The sequence below is a fragment of the Symphalangus syndactylus genome, chromosome 15 (assembly GCF_028878055.3).
Source record: "Symphalangus syndactylus isolate Jambi chromosome 15, NHGRI_mSymSyn1-v2.1_pri, whole genome shotgun sequence".
NCBI lineage: Eukaryota > Metazoa > Chordata > Mammalia > Primates > Hylobatidae > Symphalangus > Symphalangus syndactylus.
The window spans coordinates 93,353,268-93,379,744 of record NC_072437.2 but is presented as its reverse complement, the minus strand read 5'-3'; the positions used below and the strand labels follow the sequence as shown (position 1 = coordinate 93,379,744).

The 26,477-nt window shown below is 42.4% G+C and overlaps 1 protein-coding gene across 4 annotated transcripts in view; it reads left to right on the top strand.

Annotated features, from left to right (window-relative positions):
- The window catches only part of FLT3 (fms related receptor tyrosine kinase 3), a 100,529-nt gene that overhangs the window by 23,617 nt on the left and 50,435 nt on the right, over positions 1-26,477 (top strand). For 3 of the 4 annotated variants that reach the window (XM_055244380.2, XM_055244381.2, XM_063619209.1), the window contains exons 2-5: positions 7,781-7,902; positions 16,456-16,658; positions 21,416-21,531; positions 26,230-26,359. In XM_055244380.2, coding sequence (XP_055100355.2) covers positions 7,781-7,902; positions 16,456-16,658; positions 21,416-21,531; positions 26,230-26,359 — 571 coding nt within the window. Of the gene's footprint in view, positions 1-7,780; positions 7,903-16,455; positions 16,659-21,415; positions 21,532-26,229; positions 26,360-26,477 lie in introns of those variants that run through there. The other variant, XM_055244382.2, reaches the window with a different exon arrangement.

The following is a 26,477-nucleotide window of genomic DNA, read 5'->3' as shown; positions in this document are numbered from 1 at the left end:
AGGAAACGCCTGGATGCCCTGAGGAAAGTTTGTTGCAGGGGCAGGGTCCTCATGGAGAACCTCTGCTAGAGCAGTGCGGAAGGGAAATGTGGGGTCAGAGCCCCCACACAGAGTCCCTGCTGGGGCACTGCCTACTGGAGCTGTGAGAAGAGGGCCACTGCCCTCCAGACCCCAGAATGGTAGATCCATTGACAGCTTGCACCATGTACCTGGAAAAGCTGCAGACACAACGCTAGCCCATGAAAGGAGCCAGGAGGGAGGTTGTGCCCTGCAAAGCCACAGGGGCAGAGCTTCCCAAGACCATGGGAATCCACCTCTTGCATCAGCGTGACCTGGATGTGAGACCTGGAATCAAAAGAGATCATTTTGGAGCTTTAAAATTTGACTGCCCCGCCGGATTTCAGACTTGCACAGGCCCTATAACCCCTTTGTTTTGGCCAATTTCTCCCATTTGGAACAGCTGTATTTACCCAATGCCTGTACCCCCATTGTATCTAGGAAGTAACTAGCTTGCTTTTGATTTTACAGGCTCATAGGCAGAAGGGACTTGCCTTGCCTCAGATGAGACTTTGGACTGTGGACATTTGGGTTAAGGCTGAAATGAGTTAAGACTTTGGGGGACTGTTGGGAAGGCGTGATTGATTTTGGAATGTGAGGACATAAGATTTGGAGGGGCCAGGGGCAGAATGATATGGTTTGACTGTGTCACCACCCAAATCTCAACTTGAATTGTATCTCCCAGAATTCCCACGTGTTGTGGGAAGGACCCAGGGGGAGGTAATTGAATCATGGGTGCCAGACTTTCCCATGCTATTCTCATGATGGGACTAAGTCTCACGAGATCTGATGGGTTTATCAGGGGGTTCCACTTTTGCTTCTTCCTCGTTTTTCTCTTGCTGCCACCATGTAAGAAGTGCCTTTCCCCTCCTGCCATGATTCTGAGGCCTCCCCAGCCATGTGGAGCTGTAAATCCAATTAAACCTCTTTTTCTTCTCAGTCTTGGGTATATTTTATCAGCAGTGTGAAAACGGACTAATATATGAAGCTTCCTGAGTTCCTCACCAGAAGCAGATGCTAGCATCATGCTTCTCACACACACTATGTAACTGTGAGCCAAATAAAACTCTCTTTTCTTTTGTTTTTTCTTTTTCTTTCTTTCTTTCTTTCTTTCTTTCTTTCTTTCTTTCTTTCTTTCTTTCTTTCTTTCTTCTTTCTTTCTTTCTTTCTTTCTCTTTCTTTTCTCTTTCTCTTTGGCTTTCTCTTTCTTTCTTTCTTTCTTTCTTTCTTTCTTTCTTTCTTTCTTTCTTTCTTTTTCTCTTTCCTTTCCTTCTTTCCTTCCTTCCTTCCTTCCTCTCTTTCTTTTCCTTCCTTCCTTCCTTCCTTCCTTCCTCTCTCTCTCTTCCCTTCCTCCCTCCCTCCCTCCCTCCCTCCCTCCCTTCCTTCCTTCCTTCCTTCCTTCCTTCCTTCCTTCCTTCCTCTCGCTCCGTCACCCAGAGACAGGGTCTCACTCTGTCATCCAAGCTGAAGTGCAGTGGCATGATCACAGCTCACTGCAGCCTTGACCTCCCTGGCTTGAGGTGATCTTCCTGCCTCAGTTTCCTGAGTAGCTGGGACTACAGATACATGCTACCACGCCTGTATTTTTTGTAGAGACAGAGTTTCACTGTGTTACCCAGGCTGGTCTCAAATTCCTGGGCTCAAGCAATCCTCCCACCTTGGCCTCCCAAAGTGCTGAGATTACAGTCCTCACTCATGCTACAAACACTGCCTTCTCTCTCCCTTCTGGAGCAGAACACCTTTTCTCCTCCTGCCTTTGGACATCAGATTCCAGGTTCTTTGGCTCTTGGACTCTGACACTTGCACCAGCAGCCTTCTGGGGGCTCTCAGGCATTTGGCCTCAGACTGGGGGCTGCATTGTTGACTTCCTTGGTTTTGAGGCTTTTGGTCTTGGACTGAGACACGTTACTGGCTTTTCTCATTTTCTGGCTTGCAGATAGCTTGTCCTGGAACTTCGCCTTTGTAATCACATGAGCCAATTCTCTCTAAAAAATTCCCTTTCGCATATAAATATATGAAATATATGTATATATATCCTATTGGTTTTGTCCCTCTGGAGAAGGCTACTACAAATGTATTGTGTAAAATGAAATAAAATGAACGTCAGCATTTCATTATATTTTGTAATATATTTTCTCTTTTCGGGGGCATTGTAGGTACTTAATATTTGTTAATTGCATGGATGGATGAATAAATAAATGTCAAAATGCTCATATTTTAAAAATGAATTGTATATGAGAAAATTGCTAAGAAAGGCCAGGTGCAATGGCTCATGCCTATAATCCCAGCACTTCGGGAGGCCAAGGCGGGCAGATCACTTGAGGTCAGGAGTTCAAGACCAGCCTGGCCAACATGGTGAACCCTCACTTCTACTAAAAATACAAAAAATTAGCCGGGTGTGGTGGTGCATGCCTGTAATCACAACTACTTGGGAGGCTGAGGCAGGAGGATCACTGGAACCTAGGAGGTGGAGTTTTCAGTGAGCTGAGATGGTGCCACTATACTCCAGCTTGGGTGACAGAGTCAGACTCTGTCTCAAAAAAAAAAAAATTGCTAAGAGAGTAGATTTTAGATGTCTCAACGTGAAAAAATAAGTACATGAAGTGATGCATCCATTTTTTTTTTTTTTAGACAGCGCCTCGCTCTGTTGCCCAGGCTAGAGTGCAATGGTGCGATCTCTGCTCACTGCAACCTCTACCTCCCGGGTTGAAGTGATTCTTCTGCCTCAGCCTCCTGAGTAGCTGGGACTACAGGCATGTGCCACTTCACTCAGCTAATTTTTGTATTTCTAGTAGAGACAGGGTTTCACCATGTTGGCCAGGCTGGTCTTGAACTCCTGACCTCAAGTGATCTGCCCACCTCGGCCTCCCAAAGTGCTGGGATTACAGGTGTGAGCCACCATGCCCGGCCTTGTGATGCATCTATTTTTTATTGATACATAATATTTTACATATTTATGGGATACATATGATATTTTGTGACATCCATAGAATGTGTAATGACCAACTCAGAGTATCTGAGGTAATCATCACTTTCAATATTTATCATTCTATGTGTTGGGAACATTTCAAGTCCTCTCTTCTAACTGCTTTGAAATATACGTACTTTGTTGTTTACAAATGGCCAAGAAATATATGAAAAAATGTTCAACATCACTAATCATCAGGGAAATGCAAATCAAAACCACAATGATGTATATGTTAATTCGCTTGATTTAATCATTCCACAGTGTATACATATATTAAAACATCACATTATACTCCGTGAGTATATATTTTTGTCAATTATAAAATACTCAATAATTTTTAAAATGAGCAATCACATTAAAAAAGATTAGGTGTGGGCAAAAGATGTGAACAGACACACCACCAAAGAAGTTATGGAATATAATAGCATCATCTAAATGGATGTTCAGCGTTAGTCAGGAGGAAAATGCAAATTAAAATCACAATGGGGGCTGGGCGCAGCAGCTCACACCTGTAATCCCAGAATTTGAGGAGCCCAAGGCGGGCAGATGACTTGAGCCTAGGAGTTTGAGACCAGCCTGGGCAAAAAATACAAAAATTACAAAAATACAGAAATTAGCCAGGTATGGTGGTGCGCACCAGTTGTCCCAGCTACTTGGGAAGCTAAGATGGGAGGATGGCTTGAGCCCAGGAGGTCGAGGCTGTAGTGAGCTGTGATCACGTCACTATACTCCAAACTGAGTGACAGAGTGAGACCCTGTCTCAAAAAATAAAAAATAAAAATAAATAAAAACACAATGAGATACAACACACTTATTAGAAAGGCCAAAATTTTAAAGTCTCATCATACCAAATGTTAGCAAGGATGTGATGCAACTGGAATTCCATACACTGCGAGTGGGAACACAAAAGCTCTAACCTCTTTGGAAGACAATTGGGCACTTTCTTAAAAAGTTACAAATACACTGACCATATAACCTAGGCATTCAATTCCTTAGTATTTACCCAAGAGAAATGAAAGTGTATATCCATATTAAGACTTTTATATAAATAGCAGCTTTATTAGTAACAGCAAAAATGGAAACAGTCCAAATGTGTGTCCACAGATGAATAGATTAAAACAAATTGTGTTATACATCTATACAACAGATTACTACTTGGTAATTAAAAGGAATGAACTACTGATATCTACTGCAGTATGGACAAATATCAAAAAAATGCAGAGTGAAAGAAGCCAGACCACCCACCCTATAAAATACAGTTCATACTGTGTGATTCCATTTGTATGAAATTTTAGAAAATTCAAACTAGTCTATAGTGACAGAAAATAGATCAGAGGTGGCTTGGGTGTGGGGTAATGGGATTGGTAGCAGGGCGTGATATCAAAGCTTCATAAGGAAACTTTTGGGAGTGATAGGTAACTTTACTATCTTTTTAAAAAAATTGTCTTCTTTTTTTTTTTGTCTTTTTTTTTTTAGAGGCAGGATCTGGCTCTTTTGCCCAGGCTGGAGTGCAGAGGTGTGATCATAGCTCACTGCAGCTTCAAACTCCTGGCCTCAAGCCGTCCTCCCACTTCAGCCTCCCAAGTAGCTGAGACTTCAGGCTCGTGCCACCACACTTGGCTAATGTTTTAAAAACGAATATTTGTAGAGATGGGGTTTCACCGTGTCTCTCAGCCTGGTCTCTAACTCCTGGTCTCAAGTGATCCTCCCACCTTGGCCTCCCAAAGTGCTGGGATTACAGGTGTGAGCACCATGCCCAGCCTTAAATTCACTATTTTGATTGTGGTGACGGTTTTGTAGATATCTATGAATTTACTAAATTGTATACTTTTAATGTGCACAATTTATTATAAGTTAATTATACTTATAAAATATTTTTTAAATTACTATTTTTTTTTAAAGACTAGAGAGAAAACATTACAGAGTGGAGCAGGAAAAGTTCTTACTTTCTGAGACAGTCTCAGATTATGAGATTACAAACATGGCTGAACCCATATATTACCTCCTGTCGCTATCTACAGACCACTCAAGTGACAGTAAAAAATGCTTTTTTTTTTTTTCCAGAAATGAGGTCTCACTCTGTCACCCAGGGGCTGGAGTGCAATGGGGTGATCACATCTCACTGCAGCCTCAACAACCCATGCCTGCGCGATCCTCTCCCACCTCAGCCTTCTGAGTAGCTGGGCTGGGACTATAGGTGCACACCACTATGTCCAGTTAATTTAAAAAAATTTTTTAGAGACATGATTTTACTGGGTTGCCCAGGCTGGTCTCAAACTCCTGGCCTCAAGCAATCCACCCACCTCAGCCTCCCAAAGTGCTGGGATTACAGACATGAGCCACCAGGCTCAGCCAAAAAGTGCTTTTAAAGAGATAAGCATATTTGTTGAGAGAATAGATCTTGACAGTGGTTCACACCTGTAATCCCAGCACTTTGGGAGGCCAAGGCAGCTGAATCACTTGAGGCGAGGAGTTTGAGACTAGCCTGGCCAACATGGTGGACCCTGTCTCTACTAAAAACACAAAAATTCGGCCGGGCGCGGTGGCTCACACTTGTAATCCCAGCACTTTGGGAGGCTGAGGTGGGCTGATCCCAAGGTCAGGAGATCGAGACCACGGTGAAACCCCGTCTCTACTAAAAATACAAAAAAATTAGCCGGGCGTGGTGGCGGGCGCCTGTAGTCCCAGCTACTCAGAGAGGCTGAGCCAGGAGAATGGCGTGAACCTGGGAGGAGGAGCTTGCAGTGAGCCGAGATTGCACCACTGCACTCCAGCCTGGGCGACAGAGCGAGACTCCGTCTCAAAAAAAAAAAAAAAAAAAAAATTAGCTGGGCATGATGGCGCACACCCTTAATCCCAGCTACTTGGGAGGCTGAGGCAGGAGAATCACTGAAACCCCGGAGACAGAGGTTGCAGTGAGCCGTGATCGCGCCACTGCACTCCAGCCTTGGCAACAGATCAAGACTCTGTCTCAATTAAAAAAAAAAGAGAGAGAGTAGATCTTAAACGTTCTCATCACCAAAAAGGAAAAAGATAAGTATACAAACTGATGGATAGGTTAGTTAGCTTGATTGGGGTATTCATTTCACAATGTGTGTATGTATACGTGTATATACTTATATGTATATATATACTTAAATACATAAAGAGAAGCCCATATATATCTATATATACTTAATATATACATATACATATACATATTATATATAAATGCACATATATTTTGATATATATCAAAATTACATGATGTAACTGTGAATATATGATATACGCTGCAATTTTTATTTGCCAATTATACCTAATACCCCCAAAGAAACAAAGATATAAACATATAAAGACAAACAGGATGGAGAAGGAGAAAGTAAAACTTTGAGAGCTTTAAAGCAAATAAAGCTGCGTGCAGTGGCTCATACCTATCATCCCACAACTTGGGAGGCCAAGGCAGGAGGATCGCTTGAGTGCAGAAGTTTGAAGTCACTGTGTGCAACATAGCGAGATCCTGTCTCATAAAAAAAGAATTAAAAAGAAGAAGCAGATGATGAAAGCTGAATTATAGTTGGGGATTGAGAAAGCTGAGAAGCAGCCTGCTTTTCATTGCAGGACCCCACAATAGTATAACTTGCCAAGACCAGCTCGCAGGACACAGGCAGCAGGCAAGAGAGAGAATCTTCTCTGGGGAATCAGATCAGCCAGTGAGAAAAGACCTAAATATACACCTACAGAGATTGGGCCACAGGCCACATCATAGAGCTTAGGACAGGCACTCAGTGCTTCATTCTTATATGTGAAGAGACTGTCAAAGATTGTCAGTCATTTGGGGAAAATATCTAAACCATGGGCAAACAGAAAGTGTAGAGGAGAGAAGGAATCAAAGAAATAATTCAAGAAAATGCCAAACAGAGGGATATGAATTTCTAGATTGAAAAGGCCCACTGAGTACCCAGCACAATGGATGAAAATAGACTCTCAGGAAGGCACATAATTTTGAAAATTTTAGTGCTCTGTTTTCAAAGAAAAGATTCTATAAGCACCCATAAAGAAAAAAATATATACCAGGCTGGGCATGGTGGCTCACACCTGTAATCCCAGCACTTTGGGAGGCAGAGGAGGGCGGATCACCTGAGGTCAGGAGTCCAAGACCAGCCTGGCTAACATGATGAAACCCCGTCTCTACTAAAAATACAAAAAAAAAAAAAAAAAAAAAGAAATTAGCCGGGCACGGTGACAGGCACCTGTAATCCAAGCTACTCAGGAGGCTGAGGCAGGAGAATCACTTGAGCCCGGGAGGTAGAGCTTGCAGTGAGCCAAGATCGTGCCACTGCACTCCAGCCTTGGTGACAGAGCGAGACTCCATCTCAAAAAAAAAAAAAAAAGGTAGAAATCTATATACAACAAAAAGTGCACGCACACACACGCACACACAAATCATTATACAAATAATCATTTCCTCAGTCAAACTAGCCTCATTTCAAAAGCTTAAGAGCCACATATAGCTAGTGGCTACCATATTAGACAGCACAGGCATAGAACATGTCCATCACTGCAGACTGTTTTATTGGACAGCTCTCCTCTAAGTATCTCTGTTCCTGATTTAAAGTAGACTAAACTTGCATAAAATCGAATTTCCTACACACTTTCCTAGTGGCCAATTTCCTCTGATTACACTTTGTTTTGTTGTTTGGTTGCAAGATAAATACATGTTTTCTTTTTAAGGTGTGCATGTATCAACATTATCATTTTTATTTTGTTTTACAGTTGTTTTTTCTGCAGTGATATTTGGGACTATTACAAATCAAGATCTGCCTGTGATCAAGTGTGTTTTAATCAATCATAAGAACAATGATTCATCAGTGGGGAAGTCATCATCATATCCCATGGTAAAGTAACATTAAAATTATACCTTTAGCTGTTTTTCTCTAGAGACCGTAATTTGTAAGTTACTGAAGCCTACCATGTCTCAATGGGCTTCTGTTTATGTATTTAAGTATATTATGTCCTCACATCTGGTACTGACAGAGCATCTATACTCCTAGCTCCCTGGCACTCCATTCCTTCAAGAACTGTATTCTTCATATGAGGATTTAGGAAGGACACTGATTGATAACTAGCATGAAGTAACGAGTAGAGTCGTCCCTTGGTATACAGGGGGGATTGGTTCCAAGACTCTCACTAATACCAAAATCCATGGATATGCAAGTCCCTGATATAAAATGGCTTGGTATTTGCATGTAACCTATGCAGATTCTATATATTTTTGAGACAGTCTCATTCTGTTGACCAGGCTGGAGTATAGTGGCATGATCATAGCTCACTGCAGCCTCGCCCTCCCGGGCTCAAAATCTTCCCACTTCAACCTCCCAACTAGCTGGGACTAAAGGCACATGTCACCACACCTGGCTAATTTTTTTTATTTTTTGCAAAGATGGGGTCCTACTCTGTTGCCCAAGCTGATCTTGAACTCCTGGGATCAACTGATCCTCCCACCTAAGCCTCCCAAAGTGCTGGGATTACAGTCCTGAGCCACCATGCTTGACCCTCCCGTATACTTTTAAAATTATCTCTAGATTACTTATAATACCTAATATGATGCAAATGCTTTATAATACCTAAACAACTATGTGAATAGCTGTTATACCCTATTGTTTAGGGAATAATGACAAGGGGAAAAAGTCGGTACATGTTCAGTGCAGATGCAACCCCATTTTTTCCGGAATAGTTTCAATCTGTGGTTGGTTGTATCCATGGATGCGGAACCCATGGTTACAGAGGGCCGACTGTATTTCCTTTACTCCTTAAAGAGAATCCAGGCTTTTCTTCCAAGCCTGAATCCCTCACTTCCAGCTGCCCCCAGTATATATGTAGATTTTCCATTTGCACGTCAAAATCCACCTACATCATTTATTTTAGTTCATTTTTATTTCCCCAAGCCTGCCCTTATTCTTGTATTAATTGATTTCTGTTTATACCCCTCTCTAGTTCCCAGGCTTGAAAGCTCAGCATCATTTTGGACTACTTTCTTTCTATTACTTTCACATGTGGTCAGTTACCAAGTGTTGTCGATTCCCTTTAGGCGTTCTCATATAATCATCTCATATTCTCTAGTCTCACTGCCACTTCCCTAATTCAAGCCCTCATTAACTCCCTCATAATCACAGTGATATCCTAAGTAGCCTCTTCCTGCTACAGTTCATCTCAGAGATAGCTGCTGGGCTAGCCTCCCTGAAGCAGGCACATCCTTCACTGCCCGGCTCTGAACCCTCCATGATTTCCCATTACTTAGACTGATACCAAGATTGCTCAGTAATGTGGCTCTGGCTCCTTCAAGTTCCGACTTTGTTTTTCATTACTCCTCTCTTTTACGCTATTCATCTTGTTTTTCATTACCCCTCTCTCTTGTGCTATTCCTAGTCCTCTATTTTAAAAACATATATTTAGTAAATTTACTCAAGGGAAGCTTAAGTGATGGAGAACTGAAAATAGTAGAAATCAGCCAGGTACAGTAGCTCACACCTGTAATCCCAGCACTTTGGGAGGCCAAGGTGGGTAGATCGCTTGAGCTCAGGAGTTTGAGACCAGCCTAAGGAACGTGGTGAAACCCCGTGTCTATCAAAAATACAACAACAACAACAAAATTAACCAGCCATAGTGGTGTGCGCCTGTGGTCCCAGCTACTTATGAGGCTGAGCCGGAGGATCATCTGAGCCAGGGAGGCGGAGGTTGCAGTGAGCCAAGATTGTGCCACTGCACTCCAGCCTGCCTTGGCCTCCCAAAGTGTTGGGATTACAGGCATGAGCCACTGCTACTGGCTGATATATATCTCATATATATGATATATATCATAGATTTTTTTTTTTTGTACAGACGGAGTTTTGGCATGTTAGCCAGACGGGTCTCGAACTCCTGACCTCAGGTGATCTGCCCACCTTGGCCTCCCAAGGATTACAGGCATGAGCCACTGCACCCGGCTGGGAATCACGTTTCAACATGACCTTTGGAGGGGACACACATCCAAATCATATCAGCAACTATTCCATATTCTTCAAATTTGCTTTTAAGAAATGACTGTACTAAGGCACCAAGTATTCACAGCAGCTGAGTGAGATGTACTGTTTTTTTTTTCCTGTCAGTGATTAGAGAGCATAGGCAGGCAATCCACCATAACTCTACAATTCTCTCTCCTTACCAAATAGGTTCACTTATACCTCCCTTCCTCCAGAAAGTCAAAGCTGCATTTAACGTCACATTCCTCCTGAACAGATCTTGTGCCATTGCGGCACAGTCTAAACAAAACAAAACGTAATAAAAACAATAAAAACAAAAAGTCTCCACTATGGTTTAATGATGGGTTTTCTGTTTGTGAAGAACTGAAGTCACTGGAGTTGACCAAATGTGTTTGACAATCATGACCTCATATTTCAGGCAGGTGGCCTACACAAGCCAGCTCATTTTCTTTATTTGTCATGTCCCACCCTGTACTTCTAGAGAATGAGTTGTTGATTTGTTTGTTTGTTGGTTGGTTTTCTGTAACAAGGATTCGGGAAAGAATGGTGGGCTTTGTGTGATAGATCATTTTACGTGCTTTCTCTGGACTTTTCACAGCTTGTGCAGCTGTTTTACTTACGTAAGCAGACAACAACTGTGTTAGTGATTTCATGTCCTCATTAGTTAGCTATACTTGTTATAAGAAGATCAACAGACTGAACTTCACTGTTATTACCAAAGTTGTATTTTTTTTTTAACATTGTGAGTTTTAGATATCACAGTCTCTTAAATTCCAGTGCCTTCATGGCACCGTGGGACTCAGCTCTGCCAGGTGGTGAAGAACGTGGCCTGGCCTTCAAGAACATCCCTTGGCTCCCGGCCAGCCTGGCTCAAGCTATTCCTGGACTGCCAGCAGTGGAGCCCACCACCTCTGTACTGTGCATTTGTCACGCTATTCTCTCTCCTCTGAAGCCCGCAGATTTGTCTATCCGGGTTGTACCCAGCTTTAATTTTTAAAAACCTTTTACCGGGGCTGGGCGCGGTGGCTCACGCCTGTAATCCCAGCATTTTGGGAGGCCCAGGCAGGTGGATCACCTGAGGTCGGGAGTTCGAGGCCAACCTGGCCAACATGGAGAAACTCCGTCTCTGCTAAAAATACAAAATAAACCGGGAGTGGTGGCGCATGCCTGTAATCCCAGCTACTCAAGAGGCTGAGGCAGGAGAATCGCTTGAACCCGGGAGGCGGAGGTTATGGTGAGCCAAAATCATGCCATTGCACTCCAGCCTGGGCAACAAGAGCGCGATTATGGATTTCTGGCAAGAATTTCCCAGGAGTGTGTCCTTCCCAGAGCATCATATTCAGAGTGACAGGAAGTCATTTGGTGTCATTATGAAGATGTGAACCTTGATCATTAGATTTAGATGGTGCATGCCAGGTGTCCCCACTGCAAAGTTACTATTTTCTTCACTTATAATTAATAAGTGCCTTGGAGGGGATGCAAATATCCTGTTCCTTCTTTAATTTTCACCTACTGATTTTAGCGCCCATCGGTGGATCTTACCTACGATTATTATGGTGGTATTTGCCTAATGGTGCTTTTCTTTTTCCTACATTCCCTCTATGTTAATTGGAATGTTTTGTGAGGAAGCACTGTCCCTTTCCTCTCATTTTATTTATTATTTATTTATTTATTTATTCAATTTTTTAATTTATATCAGTATAGGCCCATGAATATTTATTTTATTCTCTGGGTTGTAACCCAATACAATCATTATTTATTTTGTTGCTCAAATTGTTCCTGCTTTGGCCATTGGGAGCTACTTCAGTTTTGCTCCTGTGTCCTTTCAACATCTCCTCATCTTTTTCCAAGCCCTTCCTTAATTTTTGACACACTACCAGATAGTTCAGGTTCATCTTGTATTTTTCTTGCCTTAGCCCTGGAATTAAGCACTTCTCTAAAGAGCACTGGCTTCTTTGGGGTTAGTATTTAGAAACCAAGATCTGAGAGCTGGGTGTGCCCATTGCTGCTGGGATATCATTGCTTCTAGGCCCTCTCAGCAGGCAGAGCCTGGAAATACAATATATAGATAATCTAATTTTAGAATTACTAACACATACCCTGGTGAGAAATAGAGTTACTAGCTAAAGGACAGTATTTGTATACAGTGCTTTTTGTCTTTAGCCTTAAGGGATCCAAAGTATTATTTTCTGAAGTTACTTAGGTTAGTTCCTTTCTTTCCTATCCCCTTCACTGTGGTTTTATTATTTATTTATGATACAATTGAATTAATTTGGTTTGCATTCCATTTTGATATTTCGTCCAGCCGCCTCATTTCACATATTCTAGTTGGTTTATTTATTTATTTTATTTTATTTATTATGTATTCTTTTATTAGAGACAGGGTTACACCATGTTGCCAAGGCTGGTCTCAAACTCCTGGACTCAAGCAATCTGCCTGCCTCGGCCTCCCGAAGTGCTGAGATTACAGGCATGAGCCACCACACCTGGCTTACTATTATTATTACTCTGAGACAAGATCTCGCTCTGTTGTCCAGGCTGGAGTGCAGTGACACAAACATAGCTCACTTCAGCCTCAACCTCCTGGGCTCAAGCAATCCTCTTGCCTCAGCCTCCTGGGTAGCAAGGACCACAGGCATGCACCACCATGCCTGGCTAATTTTTAAATTTTTTGTAGAGATGGGGTCTCACTTTGTTGCCCAGGCTAATCTTGAACTCCTGGGCTCAGGTGATCCTCTTGCCTTGGCCTCACAAAGTCCTGGGATTACAGGCATGAGCCACTGTGCCTGACCCTCCTGGTTGGTTTAATTACTTGTTTTTTGAGACATGACATGACTCTTGTCCTAAAAGTCAAAACTGGCCGGGCGCGGTGGCTCACGCCTGTAATCCCAGCACTTTGGGAGGCCTAGGCGGGCGGATCACGAGGTCAGGAGATCGAGACCATCCTGGCTAACACAGTGAAACCCCGTCTCTACTAAAAAAAAAAATACAAAAAATTAGCCGGGCAAGGTGGCGGGCGCCTGTAGTCCTAGCCACTCGGGAGGCTGAGGCAGGAGAATGGCGTGAACCCCGGGGGGCGGAGCCTGCAGTGAGCCGAGATCGTGCCATTGCACTCCAGCCTGGGCGACAGCGAGACTCTGTCTCAAAAAAAAAAAAAAAAAGTCAAAACTATGTGAAACAGTATACTCAGAGAAGTATCACTGTCTCCTCATTCCTACTGACAAGTTTCCACCCTGTTTCTGCATATCCCCTGTAATTAACCAATCTCTTTAGATGTTTTGCTATTATTCCTGTATTTATTGTGCACAAGTGACCAGATACATATATATTTCCTTATATTCTCCTCTTTCTTACATAGCATAGCATACTTGAAGGTAGATACTTTTTGCACCTAGCTTTCTTCACTTAACAGTACATCCAGGAAATCATTGCAAATCAGTTCTTAGAGGTTGTCTTCATTCTTTTTTATAGCTACATAGTACTCCCTGGTTGGATGTATCATAATTTGTTCAACCACTCTCCTATGTACGAGCATTTAGGTTGTTTTCAGTATTTTGCAATTACAAATTGTGCTGCAATTAATTGCTAGAGGTATGCTTATTCCCAGAAGTGAGATTGCTGGCTCAAATGGTGAGTGAATAGCAAGTTTTATTAGGTATTGCCAAATTCTTCTCCAGAAGGGTTGTGTAGGGTGTGTTCCCCCAGCAATGCAGGAGAACAACTGTTTCCCCATAGCCTCACCAACAAAATGTGTTGTCATGTTTTTTAATTTTTTGCCAGTCTGATAGATGAGAAGTGATATCTCAGTCTTGTTTTAGCATACGGATTTCTAATTATAAGTAGGCTTAACATTTTCTCATATGTTTGAGGGCCATTCTTTTTTTTTTTTTTTTTTTTTGAGATGGAGTCTTGCTCTGTCACCCAGGCTAGAGTACAGTAGTGCCATCTTGGCTCACTGCAGCCTCTGCCTCCCGGGTTCAAGCAGTTCTCTGACTCAGCCTCCCAAGTAGCTGGGATTACAGGCACCCGCCACCACACCTGGCTAATTTTTGTATTTTTAATTAAGACAGGGTTTCACCATCTTGGCCAGGCTGGTCTTGAACTGCTGACCTTGTGATCTGCCCACCTTGGCCTCCCAAAGTGCTGGGATTTCAGGAGTGAGCCACCGTGCCTGGCTGAGGGCCATTCTTTATATCTCTTTTCTTGAATTGTGTATTCAATTCTTTTTCCCATTTTTCTACCGTGTTTTGGTTCTGTGTCCCTCAATTTTCAAAGGTTCTTTTTCTATTAAGGGTATTTGCCCTTTACTTGTAATATATATTGGAATATTTTCTTCTAGTATGTCAGCTGGGTTTTTTTTTTGTTTGTTTTGGGACGGGGTCTTGCTGTGTTCAAGTCCAGGCTGGACTTGAACTCTTGGGCTCAAGTGATCCTTCCACCTCAGCCTCCTGAGTAGCTGGAACTACAGGCATGTACCACCATGCTTGACTTGTCTATTATTTTTTACTTTATCTTGTGCCCATCTTTTATGATCCAGCTCAATTACTGGACTTGGGTGAAGAACTTAAACATCCTGGCTTAGAAATCTCTTCTGCCTCCTTTGAAGTTCCAGGGCACTTACAATTTACATTTCAAAGTAGTTGGTATCTTTTTATGGGACACATTGTATTTCTCCTGTGTTTTACTTATTTATTCCTAGGATACTCAAACTCTTTAAGGGCAAGATTAGTCTTTTTTTTTTTTTTTTTCTAGTCTCATAGTACTCAGCAGATGGTCTTGCACTTATCATATACTTACTGAGTGAACAAATAAGACCAGAAATACGGTTTTTGACCAGTAGCAGAAGAGCTACCCTGCTCTTCACCTGAAGAAATATGTGTGTGCTCATGTGTGTGCGTGTGTGCATGCTGTGTTCAGCCATGTAAGGGAGGTAGGAGATGGGGGACTCCACAGCAGAAGCTGCTCTAACCCCTGCTCTCAATATATCTTAATTAATTAATTTTTTGAGACAGAGTCTCACTCCGTCCCCCAGGCTGGAGTGCAATGGCGGGATCTAGGCTCATTGCAACCTCCACCTCCCCGGTTCAAGTGATTCTCCTGCCTTAGCCTCCTGAGTAACTGGGATTACAGGCGCCTGCCACCACACCCAGCTAATTATTTGTATTTTCAGTAGAGACGGCGTATCACCATGTTGGCCAGGCTGGTCTCGAACTCCTGACCTCAAGCAATCCACCCGCTTCAGCCTCCCAAAGTGCTGGAATTACAGGCGTGAGCCATGGCGCCTGGCCTAATATATCTCAATTATTTAAAGCAGGCAAGAAGTGTGGTGGTGGTAGTGTGACTATGGGGACATCTGTCCAGAAAATTTGGTTTTTAAATTTCCTCTAACACAGATACCAATTTACCATTGCTTTATAAATTTTTATCTATTTAGCAACAATCACAAAAATATGTATCTATATATTATAGATTTTATAATTACGGTCTGAACATTAGTTTGCTAGGGGTGATACAACAAACTACCACAGACTGGGCAACTTAAACCAACAGAAATTTATTATCTCACAATTCTGGAGACTAGAAGTCCAAAATTAAGGTGTCAGCAGGGTTGGTTCCTTCTAAGGGCAGTGAGCAAGAATCTGCTCCAGGCCTCTCTCCTTGGCTTGAAGGTGGCTGTCTTTCTGTTCACATGGTGTTCTTACTGTCTGTGTATCTGCCTTCAAATCTCCTCTTCTTTTTTTTTTTTTTTTTGAGACAGAGTCTCACTCTGTTGCCCAGTCGGGAGTGCAGTGGCGCAATCTCAGCTCGCTGCAACCTCCGCCTCCCATGTTCAAGCCATTCTCTTGCCTCAGCCTCCTGAGGAGTTGGGATTACAGGTGCCAACCACCATTTCCAGCTAGTTTTTTTATTTTTAGTAGACATAGGGTTTCACCATGTTGGCCAGGCTGGTCTCAAATTCCTGACTTCAAGTGATCTGCCTGCCTTGGTGTCCCAAAGTGCTAGGATTGCAGGTGTGAGACACCATGCCCTGCCTCTTCTTCTTATAGGGACACGAGTCATACTGGATTTAGGCCCACCCTAATGACCCATTTTAACTTGATTACCGCTGTAAAGACCATCTCCAAATAAAGTTGCATTCTGAGATACTGAGGGTTAGGACTTCAACATATGAATTTGCAGGGGTAGGGGGACACACGCCATGACAGTCTGTACAACGTTTTAGAAATGCAGCCCAAAGTTATTTATCTTTTCTTTAGAGAATTATAATTAATACGATCTTTAGTCGGCAACGTGTTCTCAGCGGGTTCCAGCTTGTGTGGGTGTTATGTGCAGTGTGTCAGCATGCGTTTGATAAAGTTTTGATGTGAAGAAGGGGAGGCCTTAGACCTGCAGTTTTCATGAATTCACTTTGTTCTATCTGCAACGTAGGTGTCAGAATCCCCAGCAGACCTCGGGTGTGCGTTGAGACCCCAGAGCGCAGGGACAGTGTACGAAGCTGCCGCTGTGGAAGTGGATGTATCTGCTTCCATCACACTGCAAGTGCTGGTCGACGCCCCAGGGAACATTTCCTGTCTCTGGGTCTTTAAGCACAGCTCCCTGAATTGCCAGCCACATTTTGATTTACAAAACAGGTAAGTGGAGGAATACCTTCTTGACATAAAATGTGGTCCATTTGGAATTTTGTTTCAAGTTTCTGTTCATGTTTATTGTAAACCATTTTTTTTTGTGTGAGTCAGGGTCTCTGTCTGTTACCCAGGCCGGAGTACAGTGGCACAATCTTGGCTCACTGTAGCCTCAACCTTCCAAGCTCAAGTAATCCCCCAACCCCAGTCCTCCCAAGTAGCTGGGACTACAGGCGCGTGCCACCACACCCAGCTAATTTTTTAAATTTTTTCTAGGCACCATGGTTTTTCACCATGTTGCCAAGGCTGGTCTTGAGCTCCTGGGCTTAAGCGATCCACCCACCTCGGCCTTTGAAAGTACCGGGACTACAGGTGTGAGCCACTGCGCCTGGCCTCAGCCTGTTTTTTGTAACTCTTATCTTCAGTGAAATAACGAACTAAAAATATAGTTAGGGCATTGATACATGACATTATAGATCTGTCAAATCTCATAGGATGTATAACACAAAAAATGAACCCTAATGCGAACTATGAACTTTATTTTATTTTTGAGACGGAATCTCACTCTGTCATCCAGGCTGGAGTGCAGAGGCCTGATCTTGGCTCACTGAAACGTCTGTTTCCCAGGTACAAGTAATCTCCTGTCTTAGCCTCCTGAGTAGCGGGGATCACAGGCACACACCACCACACCCAGCTAATTTTTGTATTTTTAGTAGAGATGGGGTTTCACCATGTCGGCCAGGCCAGCCTCGAACTCCTGACCTCAGATGATCCTCCCACCTCCGCCTCCCAAAGTACTGGGATTACAGGCGTGAGCCACCGTGCCCAGCCTAAACTATGAACTTTGAAATTGGTTCATCAGTTGTAACAAACATATCACACCTATGCAAGATGTTAATAATAAGGGAAACTCTGTGTAGGGAAGGGCATATATGGCATCTTTCTGTATCTTCTGCTCAATTTTCCTGTAAGTCTAAAACTCTCTAAAAAGTAAAGTTGGTTGGGTGCAGTGGTTCATGCCTGTAATCCCAGCACTTTGGGAGGCTGAGGTGGGAGGATCACCTGAGGTCAGGAGTTCGAGATCAGCCTGGACAACATGGTGAAACACTATCTCTACTAAAAATAAAAAAATTAGCCAGGCGTAGTGGTGCAGGCCTGTAATCACAGCTACTTGGGAGGCTGAGGCGGGAGAATAAATAGCTTGAAGCCTGGAGGGGGAGGTTTGGTGAGCCGATGTCGCGCCACTGCACTCCAACCTGAGAGACAAGAGTGAGACTCCATCTCAAAAAAAAAAAAGAAAAAAAGAAAAAAGTTAAGTCTATTAAGTTAAACCTATACACACAGACACATATAAATGTATAGAAAGCAGTGAGTGGCTGGCAAAATGTAAAACAAATACTGAAAAGAATATCTAGGATTTCTTTTTCTTTTTCTTTTTTTTTTAAATTTTTTACCTTATTTACAATGAAGAACTTTTTTTTTTTTTTTTTTTTTTTGAGGCAGAGTTTTGCTCTGTCTCCCAGGCTGGAGTGAAGTGGCACGATCTCAGCTCACTGCAACCTCTGCCTCCCAGGTTCAAGCAATTCTCGTGCCTCAGCCTCCTGAGTAGCTGGGATTATAGGCACCCACCACCATTCCTGGCTAATGTTTTTTGTTTTTGTTTTCATTTTTTTTGTTTTTTGTTTTTTTAGTAGAGACAGGGTTTCATCATGTTGGCCAGTCTGGTCTCAAACTCCTGACCTCAGGTGATCCACCCACCTCAGCCTCCCAAAGTACTGGGATTACAGGCATGAGCCACCACACTGGGCCTACTTGGGATTTTTTAAGTGTCTTGTTTTTTAGTTGGATATCATGTTAAAGATAAAATTTAGAAAGTTTTCATTTCATTCTTGTTAGTGTAGCAAGAAATTTCTTTTTAAAATTTAATTAATTAATTAATTAATTAATTGATTAATTAATTTATTTTTTGAGGCGGAGTCTTGCTCTGTTGCCAGACTGGAGTGCAGTGGCGTGATCTTGGCTCACTGCAACCTCCTCCTCCTGGGTTCAAGCAATTCTCCTGCCTCAGCCTCCTGAGTAGCTGGGATTACAGGCACCTGCCACCACGCCCAGCTAATTTTTGTATTTTTAATAGAGGTGGGGTTTCACCATGTTGGGCAGGATGGTCTCCGTCTCTTGACCTCTTGATCTGCCCACCTTGGCCTCCCAAAGTGCCGGGATTACAGGCATGAGCCACAGCACCCGGCCAAGAAATTCTTAAAAAAAAATTTTTTTTAAAGGAAATTTATTTTTGGGAAATGCTTGGGAAAAGAACATTTGATTTTATCTATTTTGTTTCACAATATGATAAGCAGAATTGCAATGTTATGTGCTATCTACAGATTATTTAGTAAGACATTGATCTGTCTGTGAGGAACATTGGTCTCATCCAGAAAAATGTCTTAGCTAAGATGTGTGGGTAATGTCCTAGCTAAGATGTGTGGGTAATGTCCTAACCCTGTATAGCTCTGTGCTGATTGCTGCCCCCTGCTGTCCTTGTCCTCTTCCTGAAATGAGATAGGGCAAAGGGCATAGGTCAATTAAATGCCCTCTTAACGCAGCCTTTCTTTTACATTCTTGTGGCTGTCCTGTTGTCCCATAGGTGTAGAGAAGGCACGCGCTTTCCAGGAACTATGTAGTAAACAGTACCCAAATGGCCTGCGAGGGGTATCAGGCCCCTTGATAGGGTCTTGGAGAACGTCTCTGTGATCAACTAGTATCAGTTATTTGTATTTGTTTTTAAAGTCAAATACATTCTTCTCTTAAGTGATTTGCAGGACAGTGAGTATAGTTCTGAAGTTGAGTTCTAAATCTTGGAACACATTCATTTTCCTTTCCTCTTTTGAGATTGTATTACTCACTTCTTGTTTTTTGGCTACAAATGTGCTGGGATTACAGGCATGAGCCACTGTGCCAGCCACATTTTTTCTTTTTATTGGGAAGGCATCTCAATATGTTGCCCAGGTTAGTCTTGAACTCATGGCCTCAAGCAATCCTCCTACCTTGCCTCCCAAACTGCTGCGACTGCAGACGTGGTGGCTCACGCCAGGCAAATGGTTCAGAGAAAAAAAGCATATCATCAAAATAGATCTGCAGAAGCAAATCAAGTATATATCTTACTAATTGACTGTGTTTAAGAATGCAGGCCCATGTACTATTGAACCTGCTTGCTGCTTTAAAGCAGGGCTTCTCGAATATAACCTGTATTTGGATTGCCTGGAGATCTTGTTTAAAATGCAGATTCTGATGGGTAGGTCTCAGTGGGACCTGAGATTCTGCATCTTTGTCAACTCCCAGCTGTTGCTAACACTGTTAGAGAAAGACTACACTTTGCACAGTTAAGGGTCTAAAGGTCAGAAAATGTGAACTTATTTTTATTTTATTTTATTTTATTTTTTGAGATGGAGTTTCACTCTTGTTGCCCAAGCTGGAGTACAGTGAGACGATCTTGGCTCACCGCAACCTCCGCCTCCCGGGTTCAAGCAATTTTCCTGCCTCAGCCTCCTGAGTAGCTGGGATTACAGGCATGCGCCACCACACCCAGCTAATTTTGTATTTTTAGTAGACAGGGTTTCTCCATGTTGGTCAGGCCGGTCTCGAACTCCCGACCTCAGGTGATCCACCCGCTTCGGCCTCCCAAAGTGCTGGGATTACAGGCATGAGCCATCGTGCCCGGCTAGAAAGTGTGAATTTAAATCCAGCATCACTCAACAAAGTGCTAGGAGGACTGTCAGCTTTAAAGAGAGAGGATAGCACCAAATACACATCATAGTTATCTCTCGGAAGAGAATGCCCCAACCCAATTTATGTTTACTGATTATCTGAAAAGTTAAAAATACTGACACTGAGACATCTTTCTCTTGACATCTAAGTGACATTCAGTGTAATTTATTACTTCATAGGAACATGCCTTTTGTCAGATTTTGCTTGAGTTCTTTCAGTTAGACAGAGAAAGGCACAAACTAGGAGAATTTTTTTTTTGATCTCAGTGTTCTGTGAATGGGAAACTGAGGCTGAGGCTGGTGACCAGGTGACTGGGCACTTGTGATCACAGAGGGTGCTTTGTTATGGAAGGAAATGGCATGCCACTGCTAAAGGGACTGTATCACCAACACTGTGTGGGGGAGTTGTTTAAATTATTTTTTTTTCAAGACGGAGTTTCACTCTTGTTGCCCAAGCTGGAGTGCAATGGTGCCATCTTGGCTCACTGCAACCTCCGCCTCCCAGGTTCAAGCCATTCTCCTGCCTCAGTCTCCTGAGTAGCTGGGATTACAGGCGCCTGCTGCCATTCTCAGCTAATTTTTGTATTTTTAGTAGAGACAGAGTTTCACCATGTTGGCCAGGCTGGTCTCGAACTCCTGACCTCAGGTGATCTATTTGCCTCGGCCTCCCAAAGTTCTGGGATTACAGGTGTGAGCCACTGCACCCGGCCTCCTGTGTGTTTTTAGATGGGAGTTTTCGATCCTAGAAGCTCAGAGAAGGTGAGATGATGGCACCAGAATGGAGCTCTCCCACCCTCAAGGGGAGGACTGGTTAAAAGTCAGGGTCCAACGAGCAATGCCCAGGCTGAGTGCTGGGCACGCGACAGAAGCCGTGTTCTCCACAGAGCGGCTTCCGTGCCAGTCGGGGAACGCTGGAGTACCAAACTGCCTGTTTAGTCACTATGAAATTTTGTTTTTAGTTTCACACATTTTCCAAAATAACTAGTTCTCTTTCCTGTTCTGCAGAGGAGTCGTTTCCATGATCATTTTGAAAATGACAGAAACCCAAGCTGGAGAATACCTACTTTTTATTCAGAGTGAAGCTACCAATTACACAATATTGTTTACAGTGAGTATAAGAAGTAAGTCCAGCCTGCTACTAGTATTCCAGCCTGGAATACCACAGTATTTCAAAGAAGTGGTTTAGAACCCATTAGCTTGACCAGCTCCTCTAGACATATTCAGGTTTCCCTTGATACGTAGTTGGATTGATTCGATTCCTGTCGACCCTCTGTAGAATCTATAGAGAACTGAGAATCACTGATGAATCACTGATGTGTGCCGTGGGCTCTCAGAATGTGACTGCTGCTAAAAACACCTGGGGCATCCTCTGTTCATTAGCAGAGGGCTGACAGAGAAGAAATGGAAAACATTTTGACCTTGGAATCAGAAGACCTCTGTTCTAATTCTGGTTCTGATACTACCATCTATGGCAGGTCACAATTTCTCTGAGCCCCAATTTCCTTATTGGTATAATGAGGATAAAAATACGTACCTCACAGGATTGGAAGGTCTCAGCGTGATCCAATAGAACTTTCTGAGATGATGAAAATGATCTTTGTCTCCTCTTTCCGATACAGTAGCCACTGGCCACATGGGGCTGTTGAACTCTTGAAAGGTGGCTAAGGTGACTGAGGAACTAAAGTTTTAATTTTATTTAATTTTAATTTGTTAAAATTGGAATGTAAATAGCCCCATGCAGCTAGGGGCTACTGTGTTGGACAGCGCAGGCCCACACGCACGCCAGACCATATGCAAACTGTAAGGAACAGTCCAGATGTTCTTACCAAGGGAGGCAGCTGTGCAGTTGGCAGAGGCACCACCTGCATGTGCTTTCTGGCTTCTCCTTGTTTCGTCCCCATCATGCACAGACTCAGTGCTACGCACACTGAACTTGCTGCTTCACCTTCCATGACCAAGAAGGACTAAAGGTGGCTGCATTCACTTAGGTCCTCGTGCCTTTAGGGGCCAATGCAGTGCTCCAAAAACCCTGGGTTAATATTACTCAAAATTAGCCCCCGCCCCCCCCTCCCCCCCCACACACACATTGACACAACTTGCCAGGCTCCCCTCTTCCTTGTCAGTGACTCAAATGTCCGGCCCACAGAGGTGCCCTGGGTCAGGAATAACCACAACTGCCCTTTGCTGAAGATCTTCTGCCTGTTTCATCTCAGATGCTCACAGCGATCCTGCATGCATGTGGATGAGAAAACAGACCCTCTGACAGGTGTGGTGGTGGGCACAGCTGGAGGCTTTCTGCACCACACTGCCCTGGGTCTTGTGTGAGAATGTGTGGGTCTTGCTGTCAAAGCTACTAACAGAAGAGAGCACGCAAGAGTCCCCAGAAGTGTCATCTTACTGGGGTTGGGGGTGGAGTAAGGTTCTAAAGTCAGCCTGTAAGGTATACATTAGCTAAAGTCAAAATTACTCAAAATTTATTCTGGAAAGTCCTTTAATTACTCTCAAAATGATAGAACCAGAGCCCTACAAGCTCCAAAGCCAAGAATCACCTTTTGTTGCTCTTTGATGTTGGTCATGTTCCCTGCCCCCTTTCTAGTCCCTCACCGCCTCTGTGGGACAGTAAATACGTGCCCCAGGTTGAATGAAGCTAGGACATTTCTTGCTCTCTCCCTCTCTTCCTCCTTCTCCTTTTTTCGCTCCTTTTTAAATTTTCTTGCCAAGTATAAATAGTTGTATAAGGTAAGTGGGCATCTGCTGTGTCTCTGTTATACTTAGGGCATGTTCCTTTCGCTTAAGATTTACAATGTAAAAATGTAACAACAATTATTCTATAACTTATTTTTAGCATTCTTCAAGGTGGTGGCGTCCAAAAAATAGGTGGGAGAGACGTGGCAACAGTCAGTGTGAAAAAGAGGAAAGGGTTTAGTCAACCACAAGCTCAGTATTAACCACCAGCATGGCATGGTTGCCAAAAAAGTAAATTTGAACCTTGGCAGTGTTCATGAAAATATAACGTCTAAATTAAGGAAATTAATAGAAGATTATTCATTTCAGTTCTACTTTTTTAAAGATGAATACTGACAAAATGAGCAACCAGGATAGTGGAAAACTTGGAATTCTTTAAATTAGGAGCAGTTGAAGGAATTGGGAATGTGTAGCATATAGAAGGAAATATTTTGAAGAGACGATAAGATTGATTGAAGTGTAATGCAGAGGAAATTCTTTTGGGATTTGAGTCAGGAAACCTGAGCTAACTAGTTAAAGTACCTTGTATGGTAATTATCTCCCTTGATCTCGGTTTCTGATTTTAAATATTTGAAAGATTTTCATATGGAATCAAAGCTAGACTTTAAAAAAGTTGCTCTAGAGGGTAGGATAAGAACCAATTGTTAGAAATTACAGGGAGAAAAAGTAAAAATCACCTCAAGATGGGAAAAAATACTTGCAGTTCACAATCAACAAAGAATTAATAGTCATAATATGTAAAGTCAATAAGATAAACAATCTATATAAGTCAGTAAGTCAATAAGAAAAACAAACAAAATGAACACCTAGTAGAGAAATGAACAAAGGACGTGAGTAGGCATTTCATTTTTGGAACATGAAACCTAAATGGTCAAGAAACACGTTAAAAGATAAACTTAGGCAGGTTAAAGTTGTAAAGAGTATATTTGAGCAGAAAGCAATTCATGAATCAGGCAGTACCAGATGGCAAGCAGGTGGGCTCCAGTGAGGCGATTCAAGGGTAAGGCTTCTTTCTATAAGGTGTTCCCGGAAGCAAGACAAAGAAAAGATTTGATTGTTTAAAGAAGGACAGTCCCTCGATTGGTCAGTTTGCAGTTCCTCATTGATTAAGCTAAGTTGCATTTTGCTGCTCATATTGAATTGGGTTTGTTTTTTGCTTTTTGTTGTTGTTTTTGTAGAGACGGGGTTTCGGCATGTTACCTAGGCTGGTCTCGAACTCCTGGGCTCAAGCGATCCTCCCGCCTCATCCTCCCTAAGTGCTGGGATTATAGGCGTGAGCCACCGTGCCCGGCCTTTATTCTTTTACTTTTTTTTTTTGAGTTGTGTTTTGATTTGTTTACCTAGGAACTCAAGCTGTTAGAGCTGTCTCAGCCTAATGGCCTCCCAATTAATTATTTTAACACATGTTAAATTAATAATGGAGAAATTAAATTAAGACCACATGAAATACCATTTTATACCTGCTAGACTGTTGAAAATTAAGAAGTCTTGGTAAGTCTATAAAGCAATAGGTGCTCTCATATCCTGCTGTGTAACATAAATTAGTACAACCACTTTGGAAAACAAATGATCATTATGTGTAAGGCTGAATGTGCTCATACCATGTAGACCAGCAGTTCCACTCTTAAGAATGTAATTAAGGAAACTGTTATACACATGCCTCAGTACAAATGAGTGGAAAGTTCAGAGCACATGGTTGATCATACAAAAAACTGTGGCCGGGTGTGGTGGCTCATACCTGTAATCCAAGCACTTTGGGAGGCCAAGGCAGCAAGATCACTTGAGGCTGGGAGGTTGAGGTTGAGGCTGTGGTGAGCTGAGATTGCACCACTGCACTCCAGCCTGGGTGACAGAGACCCTGTCTCACACACACACACAGAAGGAAACAACCCAAATGTCTACTGCAAGAAAATGAAAAAATAATGATATATTTACCAATAGAGTATTGTGTAGCAGTAAAAAAAATGAATAAAGTATAGCTACATGTAAAACTATGGATGAGTCTTAAAAACATAAGGTTGGATGAAAAAATGAAGTTGTGGAAGCTACATATTGATTGATAACACTATTTTGAAGCTCAACAATGAAATAAATCAATATATCGTTTAGCGCCACATATTTGTGTGGTATAACTACTTTGAAGAGTCCCCGAATAATAAACAAAATTCAGGGTAAATGCTACGTACAGTTGAGAGATGGGGAGAAGCACAAAAGTAGATCAAAAGGTATTCATCAATATTTTAGTTATTAGGTGGTTAGTGGCTCTGTGGGTATTTGTTGTGATTATGCTTTGAAATTTACACTCCACATATTCTTTCATATGTGTATATATATATATATATATCTCAAACGATATATAATGTTTTCAAACAAAATTTATTGTAAGGAGAGAGGCTGGAATTCAGTATAGGGAAACTTTCTTTAAAAAAAAAAGTTTGTCAGCAATTAGAATGACCTGCCCTGGGAGGTCATGAACTCCAGTCCCTAGAAGAGTCAACGTAGAAGTAGCAAGTTTATGTTAGAAATAGCTGGGAGTGAAGGATGGTGTGTGTGTGTGTGTGTGCACGTGTGTGATGGTCCAGTGTGAGTGGGAGGCTCAACTAAACCTCTAAGTTCTGTTGCAATTCCAACTCCACCCTACCAGGTTTCTTCTGCCTTTCTAAATCTTAGTATATTTCTGCCTAGTTGCAGATCAAATTATAGGAAGAAAGTTGAGGTCTAAACCATGTGTTAAACAAGGGTTTAAGCCATATGTTATTGCTAATTTCCTTTTTCCTGTGCCTATCAATATTTGTATTTTCACATGGCTTCACTCGACTACTTTAGTTAGCTGTGGATTTGTGAAATACCCAAAGAAATTGGCCAAGAGGATAAATGTTAAAGTTGACACTGCAGCCAGAGCTAAATTTAATACAATGGTTGGTTTGCTTTTGATGCCTTTATTATAAAAAAAGAAAAAATATGTATATGTAATGGTTGCGAACTTTTCATAATGACATAGAATCCTTTTTTGAGGGGCTGCTAAAAGAATTATTTTTAAAATAGTAAAATGTTAATAACTTATGATGCTTTAGATACCCTGCTTTACACATTAAGAAGACCTTACTTTAGAAAAATGGAAAACCAGGACGCCCTGGTCTGCATATCTGAGAGCGTTCCAGAGCCGATCGTGGAATGGGTGCTTTGCGATTCACAGGGGGAAAGGTATGACACATCCATGGTAGCTGCTATTCTCATGATTTCCTTTTGGCCTTTTTCTAATGTAGTTGACATCAAGCTGTATGTAAAATTTAATTTATGCTCATTTAACCAGGAAACTTTG